Source organism: Rhamphochromis sp. 'chilingali', assembly GCF_963969265.1.
Source record: "Rhamphochromis sp. 'chilingali' genome assembly, chromosome: 2".
Classification (NCBI taxonomy): Eukaryota; Metazoa; Chordata; class Actinopteri; order Cichliformes; family Cichlidae; genus Rhamphochromis; species Rhamphochromis sp. 'chilingali'.
In genome coordinates this window covers 60,475,071-60,485,016 of record NC_137930.1, presented here as the reverse complement: position 1 = coordinate 60,485,016, position 9,946 = coordinate 60,475,071, and the positions used below count along the sequence as shown (strand labels likewise).

General features: G+C 41.2%; 1 protein-coding gene across 1 annotated transcript; it reads right to left on the bottom strand.

The window, feature by feature from the left end:
• Positions 1-456: 456 nt before the first annotated feature.
• Positions 457-9,560, bottom strand: neto2b (neuropilin (NRP) and tolloid (TLL)-like 2b). The gene is made up of 13 exons (XM_080876645.1): positions 9,306-9,560; positions 8,118-8,174; positions 7,768-7,917; positions 7,180-7,428; positions 7,030-7,077; positions 6,751-6,878; positions 4,227-4,328; positions 3,841-3,967; positions 3,443-3,556; positions 2,828-2,958; positions 2,633-2,725; positions 2,072-2,544; positions 457-587 (listed from the first exon to the last, which is right to left on the bottom strand). Exons 1-12 carry the CDS (start codon positions 9,313-9,315, stop codon positions 2,098-2,100), a joined length of 1,656 nt encoding a protein of 551 aa, XP_080732771.1. The 5' UTR covers positions 9,316-9,560; the 3' UTR covers positions 457-587; positions 2,072-2,097.
• Positions 9,561-9,946: the final 386 nt, after the last annotated feature.

Below are 9,946 nucleotides of genomic sequence, written 5' to 3'. Positions count from 1 at the left end.
TGATCAATGAAGTGCTTTTTATTCTTGACTCCTCAGCATTGTCTGTAGTACAAGGCAAAAACTGTGCTAAACATTAGACGTCATTCTTTCCAATCATAGTTACAGTAAACAGTTTTTATAAACATTTCCCAAGCCTTCTTGTCTGCCTCTGGATACTCTGAATGGTGGAAAAACTGCATGCCAACCTGCTGCTCTAATGTAAGTTATCACCTGACTTACTGTACTGCAATCTAAAAGTAAACTTGAGGTTCAGTTCTGGTCAAGCATTGTTGTTTTTTCCCCATCCCAGACACTCACCTGCAGGTGATAGATGGATATCATGAAGCATAAGCAAAAGTGTTTGTAGAATATTACAGTTTTAATTTGAAAGGAATCAGCCTAACCAACTGTGACAAAGTAAAAATGTTTTTATAAATGAATTAAAAGTAGTAAAAAAACAACAACAAACAAATGATTATGGCTTTCAAACTATTTGTGGTGACTATAAGCACACAGGGCTTGTAACAATCTAAAAAAAATCAGACAAAAAAACCCAACTTAAACTTCTTTAGCTCCTTAGTGCAGATATTTTCCCAGCGTTGATCAAACTGAGAAAAGAATGAGACACACCTTTGAAGACAGGCTTAACTATTGTCACACAGAGAGTTATTATATAGCAATAATCCTACATCTCCTGTACCTTTTGACCTATTTCTCTGGAGTCATTTATTACCTGAGGTGTTCCAGATATCGTGCCTATTCATAGATGTTGAGATAAAAAAAAGAAAAAAAAAAGACTGTGTACCAGAGCTGATAATGCATATTCCCTACAAACAAGGTCAACTTATGGAAGCATATAAAACAGAGTACATTATCATGACTGACCCATTTACGTTATCTATCACTTGTTTGATCATAGCTTTTATTGTGTACAAAGTAGCCAGTGCATAGAAACTTAACTGGAAGCCTTTAATCGTGAGTTTATAAGTCTATCCTTAGAGGTCAAATGAGAATTGTATAACACTGTGTTACCAGCACACACACTAGCACTGAGAATGCACTGTCAGGCTTTTGTCTATGTCTATGCAGACAAACTATGTTGCCCCATTAATTATTGGTCCAGTGAATTTTTTTGAGGATGACAAATGAACTGCAGAGGTATGCTGACTACACCGCAAGGCTTTCCAAATGAGGTTTGTGCCAGCTACAAGGTTATGTAAGAGGTTCTGTGGGAATTTCAGAGACACTGTGTTTAAGATCACAACACATGAAAACATTGGAATACAGCATTTTAGATCCACTGTGAAACCAGGCGAACCATGTCTAACTTTCTCCATTCAAACACTTTCTTTGAGGTCAGTACTCACATGGTTTCATTTCTTATTAAATGGTTTAATTCCTAAATACCCTCCTTGCTAATTAACAGGACTATGTTGGCTTCTCCCCCACTGTGTTAAGATCTGGTAACCCATTTGTTTTTAAAGATTGTAAAAAGAAACCTAGTTTTCCGGTTTTCATAAGGTCAGGTGTGTCACTGAAGAGTGACATAATTGTAAAATTTCCAACCTGTGTACTTGTGCAACATGCCCAAAAGGGGATTGCAGAACAACCAGACTTTCCTTCAGTAAAACTAAAACCGACTTTAACTCGGAGCTGACTTTTCCTAAGTCAGAGGTGTGGAAATTACCTTTTTGTTTTTAACCAATGTAGTTTTTTCACTAATACTCAAAATGTAATCACACTTCTTCTACACACTGACTCAAAACATACTTCCACAACATCTATTCGCGTTACAGTTAAATGTATTCAACAAAATACATCAAGACAAGAACACTATACAGCTTTTTCTTTTAGTTTCACTTTTACACCAGTGTCAGAGACTTGATAACAGCTCTCTGTTTGCTGTTTCAGTATATAAGCAGATTTGGCAGTGCCTGAGGATCTTCTTGTTGCTCCTTAACAGAGCCTATGTTTTCTAGCCTTACTGAGAAGAAGGAAAGTGTACTTGCACAAGCCATTGGTTTTCTTTCTTTTTCCTTTTTCCTGTAAATTTGAAAAGCTCCTCCCTAAAGTTGAGGCAGTGTTTACCTACCCTAACGCAGATCTTGTGTTTTCTCCTCAAAAGTCCATGGACAGGGATCTTTGCTGGGCTATTTCATAGCCTCTTCGGCTTCCGCCTCTCCGCACATACACATCATACCTTCCGTCCTCCTCCTCTTCTTCCTCTTCCATTACTCTGTCCTGCCGCCCCAGAGCTCTCTCTCCCATACCATGATGGCCCTGCATTCGGCCTGATTTCATACTGGGCCAGCTCTTCTTCCTCAGACTGCTGTTGAAATCTCTTAGGGGAGGCAAGGAGTTTTGGAAGTCTACTCTGAAAGGTGGAAGCTCCATGGATCCCCTTCCCAGGCCTTGCGCCCCTAGGCTGCCTTTAATGGAGTTGATAGAGGCCAGAGAGCCACAATGGTGTTCGTGTATGCAGCGCGATCCTGACGAGGACCTCCTGAGCGCTTGTAGGGACTGGAGCTCCTCTGACAACTCCCCAAGGTCTCTTGAATAAATCTCCTGTGAAGGACAACGTTAATAAATTAGTAGTTTTAAAACGATATAAACATGTACCAATAATATAATGTGTAAAAGCAATAAAACTGACCTTGTCTCTGAGATTAAAGAGTTCATAGTGAGGAGGGTCAAACACCTCCTGGAAGTCAGCACGAGGAAACAAGTTGTTCTTACGAACCAACACCTTTAAAATATGACAGGGAATCACTATTTTATTTGTAGTTTCTATGAGAAAAATTTAGTGGGATGATGTTAGAAGAATTCGACAACAAATTTTCTTAAATACCTTCTTACGTGGCTGCTTGACTTGCACCAGAATGGAGACAATTAGGAGTAACAGCACCACCCCCGTAGACACACAGATTATTGTCCCGTGAGTCTTTGTGATCTGGTGAAAAAGACCTTTGTTCTTTTTCTCTGGAGGATTGAAATGACGACATAAAGAGTTAAAAATATCAGAGGCTTTCAAAGGCACCGAGAGTGCATTAGTCATTTACTTGTTCCCTCCTGTGTCAACACAATTCGTATCTCTGGATGCCAGGAACAATTCAAAGCAGTTACTAAAAGCTAAGGCACTGATAAACACCCATCCCAGCACTAGAAATGCTTAAGATCCACTTATTAGCCAAAAAGCCTTGAAGGCCTTTCAGTTGGAAACGCGTCAAAACTATGAGATTGTGCTTTTCCTGCCAAGTGGAAACACATCGATATTAACTGTTCTGTAGTTGCTGCAGCCGGTGTGTGTGTTTCATAATGATCCTCAAGGAGACTCAATGTGACACAACAAAGGCAGACATGACATCCATCATTTCACAAAGCATGACAGAATTACACAGCATAACACATCACAGCAGACCAAAGAAAGCATTTCTGCCAAAAGGCTTCAGCAGAATCGAGGTACCTTTGCAGTTGCTTTCGTCCCAAGGAAAGACACAGTTTTGTATGCCGTTGCACACCAGAGAAGTGTTGATGCACATGTTAGTGTGGCAAAAGAACGCACCGCTCATACAGGGTGCTAAAACACAAACACAAGTGTATATGAAGTATGTGTACAACCTGACAAAGCATCGAAAGCTACAAGCAGAAAGAATGTGGCATGTCCTTATCAGAGATCCAACTATAAAATGCTTATCAGAACTATTATTATTTCCTATTGCTAAGACGTACTATATAAGGTGCAGTGATTAAAAGTAACCACCAAAATATGCACCGTATCTTTAATACATGTACTTTCCCATCGCAGCTGAAAAAGCAAAATGATGGGCAGGGGGGAAAGAATAATCTGAAGGAGACACTCACGGTCAGCAAAAGATGTGAACAGCATCCGGAAGCGGCTGAGACGGCTTGTCTCATCAGCCCACATCCTCACTACTCCCACACCAGTGTCCAGCATGATGTCATTAGCTACTGTACTACAAAACTTGGCCTGCAAGAAACCACACACCACTTTCTTTTATGGATGTTGATGTGCGGACTCAATGAGGCCAAGGTCTGTAGAACAGTTGCTACATATTTGTGATTTAAATATGGCATTAAAAAGGAGCATGTATGGCAAAGAAAGAAAGATAAATCCTGTAGCAGAAGAAGAACCTCAGACCTGAAAGCATAGTGCAATGTAATGCGCAACAAACTTAGTGCGTCAGGCAGAGACAGAGTAATATTTATGATGTTATGCAAAGAATTACCTTTAGATCCTCAATGGCATTACTGCCATCATAAACAGCCACAAAGTTCTTCTTACATTCATTGGAGTTTTCCATCTGGTATTCCAAAAATCGCAGGTAAATCTGGAATGAGTAATGGAGAGGGAAACAGTGTACACTTTTCATTTTTCACACACAACCTGATTCCAAAAAAGTCGGGATGCTGTATAAAAAAGGAATCCAATGATTTGTAAATCCCATAAACATGAAAAACAAGTCAACTGTTTAAACTGGGAACAATATTCCTGCCATTTCCATAGAGGTTGGGGTCTACCACACCAGGCAAGACCCCAGCTGCATGCTGGAGCTAGCAGGCAAGGACATACGTGGAACGCTATCACCAAGTGGCTGTTGTAGTCTACAGGGCCTGGAAGTGGCCTGGAAGTCCTGAGGTCAAAATGAGATATGCCCCCTAGGGAGGTTGAGGATGACCGAGCTAAGATCCTGTGGGACTTCCAGATGCAGGCAGACAAACTGGTGATGGCTAACCAACCAGACATAGTAGTGACAGCTGTAGTGATAGATGTAGCTCTATCGAGTGATAACAACATCAGGAAAAAGGTACGCGAGAAGCTCGAGAAGTACCACGGGCTGAGAGAGGAGCTCAAGAAGACGTGAAGGGTGAAGGCAACAGTGGTACCCCCATACGGGACGAGTGCCTCCAGCAGATCTCAGGAACAACATCTGAGATCTTTGTCCAAAAGATCGCCGTCCTAGGAAGCGCAGGATCAGCTGCTGGACTTTTAGGAGAGGAATGTTGTTCTGTTCATGCCTGATGTAGGATTCTAGCTGCTCAGCAGTCCTGGGCATTCTTTGTTGTAGCTTTTGCTTAATGATTCAAATGTTTTGATTTAATGAAAAGTCTCTGCTGCAGACAGGCCGGTTTGGCATCTGAGAAATTCTGCTACAAAGCTATGATGTTGACATATGCGTGCAGTACATTTAGTTTTGTCTTGCTGAAATATAGAAGGCCTTATCTGAAAAAGATATCATATACATGGTACCTGTACAGCCACTTCCATAGGTACTACTTCACTTCCATCAAAGATTCATGCTTTTTAAGTCTGCGCTCATAACAAGACAGATGGTCCCTCTCCTCCTTAGTCCAGAGAAAGCAGCGCCCAAGTTTTCCAAAAAAATAGTTTGAAATTTTGATTTGCCAAACTGTGTTCACAGACAGTAATTTTGGAGCTCATGCAGTTATTTACGTGGCGGACTCACACCTGTTTTTGATGCAGTGCCATCTGAGAGCCTGAAGATTATGGGCATCTGTCATGTTCCAGAGTTTGAGCCTTATTAACTGAATACTATTATTTTATGGTTCTTAGTTGACTGTTAAACTTGATCTTTATGTATCTTGGGCCTTTCAGTTTATTTTCTGGTTTGGGTCGATTTAGCATAGTTGTTTCATGTTTATTTTCCTGGCTTTACCTTCATGTCTTTGTCAAATATGAGTGTGCTAAGGTCTTATCTCTGTGGTAGGTATGTGACTTCCTTTTTTTGTGTTTTATTTCTAGTTTCACTTCTGTTGTCTCTAATTTGTCTTTAGCTGTTTCTCATTTCCTACCTCTTCCCAACCCTCATGATTAGCCTTTAGTGTGTCAGCTTGTATAGACAGGCTTAGTGACTCCCTTTGTCTCTGTCTGTATGTTAATGTTTCTCTCCCTGTGTGTTCCCAACTTTCAGTTGCCTTCTTAATGGACTTTAGCATTTTTGGTTCTTGCTACATCGAGGCCTGCCTGTCAGAGTCTGCATTTGGATCCTCAATCTGCTAAACTATGACAGCATCCAATTCTGGCTTTCAGCTTTGTCCCTTGCACAGAGATTTCTCCAAATTCTCTCAATCTTTTGAAAATGCACTGTAGATGGTGAAATATTTAAACTCTTTACCATTTAACATGTTCTCTTGTAAATAACATACAGCATGAGATTTGAAAAGCATTGCATTCCCTTCCTATTTACATTTCACAGCTTTTTACAACATGGGTTTGTAATTCAGCTAGTTTCTGTTTGCCAACAGAAGACAGTTGAATCATCACTGATATAAATCATTTTGACTCAGCTTTACTGCAGATGTACTTAAGCTGACTGTCAGATTATCGATGCACATGTTTATTATTTATATGCATAAGCTGCAGATTAGTAGTTGCTTGATATAAAAAAAAGATGCTTGGGATGCTTTGTTTTTCAAATAAAGTAAAGAATATAGAAAAATACATCACAGCAGATATGGAGAGGGTGAAGGGTGAAAGCAGAAAGCAAAATAAGCTGCAGGCTGCAGACTCATCTTTCATTCCACTGTACTGTTTGTCATTTTGTTCCCAATGAATTATATCCCCTCTCCTTAAATTCATTTTGTTGAGAAGAAATATTTCTCCTTTCCTTTATTTTCCTTTCCTTTCTGCTTTTCCTTTTTAAAACTTTCAGTTATCACTCAGTTGAAAACGCAGAAATGGAGAACTGGATGTATAAATGCAAATTTAACGATGTCATTTCAATATCTTACCCTGTTCTTTGTTGGGGCACGTATAGTCCAGATGCAATCCACTGCCTGGTCTGGCTTCACTTTGGACTCTTCGTCCACCTGACTTGAACGGATTACACCGTCAGCTCCAGACAGCTCAAACTGGCAATCTGACCCAGAGACGACAGTTGGCAAGAAACAAAGTGGAAGCAAAAAGGAGGACATGTGATCAGATGGAAAGTAACAACTTTATTTCACATGGCAGTCTAAAGATGTACACCTGGAGCTGCATGGGTTTTCTTATACATGCTGTTGCACTACCTGGGATGGGGTTTAAAAGTCCTCCCACATGCAGATGAAATTCAGGATCTTCGGGGTGAGAAATAAGAAGAGCACAGAATCACTGGTCCGGAAAGGCTATTTGTTTTTGAGCAGTGTGAAAATGGTACATCCACTCTGCATTTTAGTCACCTGCAGCAAAGCTGTACTGGACCTGGAAGCCAGTCCCCTCCAGCTCTTCATCACTGAAGAAGCGGATCCACATGAAGCGTCCGCTCGACAGGATGAGTCCAGGACTGGCTGATCCGCAGAAGCGATTGATGAGCGGGGAGAAACTAAAGGGACCGTCCCGCACTTCGATGTGGTCGAAGCGACATTCGAACGACGCCTCGATGTGGAAGACTTCGTCAAACATCAGCTCTATTCTCTGGCGAGGCAGGGCTGGGGAACAATTGGCACTCTTTTACTGTCAGAGCCGATTCAGGAATACAAAACGCTATAAAAACGGCAACAAGAAAGACACGTTTGCTCCTTTCAGATGCTACTCTGTCTCGTATGTTCTTTATATATCATTACTGGTTGAGAAGTTAATGAACGATACATTAAAATAACACAGTTTTGTCTTTAATGACAAAAGAGGAAAATGAGGCATTGTACATAATAGGTTTTATATGTGTCGATGGCATCGGATTCCCGCAGAGCCAATCCGAGCCAATACAAGAATATGTCCCAATATCTGAACTGTTTTTCAGCTTGGGCTGTGTGCTTCTCATCAGTTACCTTCCAGCACATAGAGGCACTCCTTGTTTGGAGGGTACGTATTTGGGTAGTTTGGGGAACTGAAAGTGCCGCCATCAGTGGTTCGTACCCAGTTTCCACAGTGACGCGCTCGTAGAGAAGGGTTAACTGCTTTCGACCCTGCACCTGAATCTGCACATTATGAAAACCAAGCAACACAAGGCATTCAAACCTACAAAAAATTATCCGGGTAAAAGCTGCTGACATCTAAAATGCAGTTATGGACACAATTGTGTAATAAATAAATAAATACATCGCAAATTAAAGAAGAATATGGAAATGTATAAAGGAGTCCATTTGTCAAAGGAGCAGAATAAAGATTGCAATCTTACCTTTAATCTTTTGCACCAGTGCAAATCCCCCCTCAATGAATAGGAGAAATATCCAGACTGTACAGAAGTCAACAGTGTGTGAAATCATAGTAAGGAGAGGTACAATCAAGGAATAAAGGAAACGAGAGCTTAGCAGGATTTCTTTGTCTGTGCTTTATGTTTCAGTACACTCAGCAGAATCCTTGAATGTATATTAAAGGCAAGGGTGTGGGGTTCAAAGCTTGGGAGTGAGAGAACAAGCTGCTTCTACCATCTGCTTCCTTAACTCTTACTCTTATCTTTGCATCCTCTTTTTTTTCGTCAAGATTTATGCTGGGTGAGAGGACTGCTGTCTGCCAAGAAGCTGTTCAAGGACACCTAATGGTAAATATGCATTAAAAAAAGAAAAAAAAAGTTTCATGAAATCATATCTTGCACCACATTTGTACCTATTACATAAAATGTGACCCAAATAAATCATCTTGCCCAGGGGCACCAGTCTGCTTAGAACTTGCTTTGAGTTTTCACCAAAGTGGCATGTTGGCATGTTGCTGCACATCCAGGGACAAAAAGCAAAACAAAAATGACAGTTATGATATAGGCTGTGGACGTTCGTGCTGCATGTTCTGTCTGTCACAGCTTGTGACCTGGGAAACAGGCAGATTTATAACTTCGGACTTTGTTTTCAATTCATTATTGTTGTACAATAAGGTAAATAAGATGTGTGGCTCACTGCCATGCTGCATGTAAAATTTACTTGCAGCCCTTCTTCTGAGAACATATTAAGTGGGTGCAGAAGAGGAACAGAGGCAGCAACAGCAGCCCAAATCCTCCACTCGCCCAGGCACTGAGCCACCACACGCTGACGCAAAAGGGGAAAAACGGATTTCCTACTTTTTTTTAAAGAAAAATCCGTGTTGCTTATTTTTCTTACTTTTTTGGAGTAACTGCACCGAGCAAGTGTGGGGAGCTGTTACTTCAGCACCACGAATCGATGCACAAGAGAAACTTTCAAAACAAAGAAAAAAAAACGATTTCTTTGCACAAAGTAACTACACAAACATGTCAGAAAACAGCCAAGAAAAAACCCCTAAAAACCAGATTTGAGACACCCGCGTTTCTAACAACTCTCTCTTTCCCCCTCAGACATTTAAGTAAATAAATACGCGATCTGCTCTAAAGTGCGAAAATATGGATGATTTCTCTTACCTGCGTACATCCTCGCCGCTGAGCTCCTTTTTATGAGTTTTTCTGTTTTCAAACTTGTCCCTCACATCCCCTGTTTATGTCAGTAGTACGGATTACCGCACGTTAAAACTACTGATTTAGAAAATCCGAAATTTCATCCTTGTCGTGTTGGTCAAACTGAGAGCGACTCAGGTGCGAAAAAGAGCAGATTAACTTCTGATTCGTCATCAGAATCAGAAGTTTGCACAGTTTTCCTGCCCAGCTCGGTGTATGAGACTCAGCCTCAAACAAACGGATGATCAGTCTGCAGCTGCTCGCGGTTTAAAGATTGAGCTCAGTTGGCGCTAGACTGTAGGGGAAAGCTGATTGCGCATGTGCCTCATCAGTTATGAGTATTGGTGATATGATAAACCTCCAGTCGCCCGTTTGGCATGGGGATGAATTAAATTGGGATTTCCCATTTTTCAAATTTTAATTAGCTGATACTGGCTGCCGCACTCACTCTCCCAGACAGACAGTCACACGCGCGCGCGCGCGCGCGCACACACACGCACACACGGCGGGGGGACCGTGCCAAAAAGCCCACTGAGCATAAGTCTGTCGGTGCATTGCTGTGAATTCCTATTCAGAGCAGAGAGCATGGACACATTGGCTCTAGCCTT

Coding starts and splice junctions, on each gene's coding strand:
- neto2b (XM_080876645.1), bottom strand. Junction 7,429..7,767: donor GTGCCTCTATGTGCTGGAAG/GTAACTGATGAG, acceptor ATTGTTCCCCAG/CCCTGCCTCGCCAGAGAATA. Junction 4,329..6,750: donor GTGCCCCAACAAAGAACAGG/GTAAGATATTGA, acceptor TACTCATTCCAG/ATTTACCTGCGATTTTTGGA.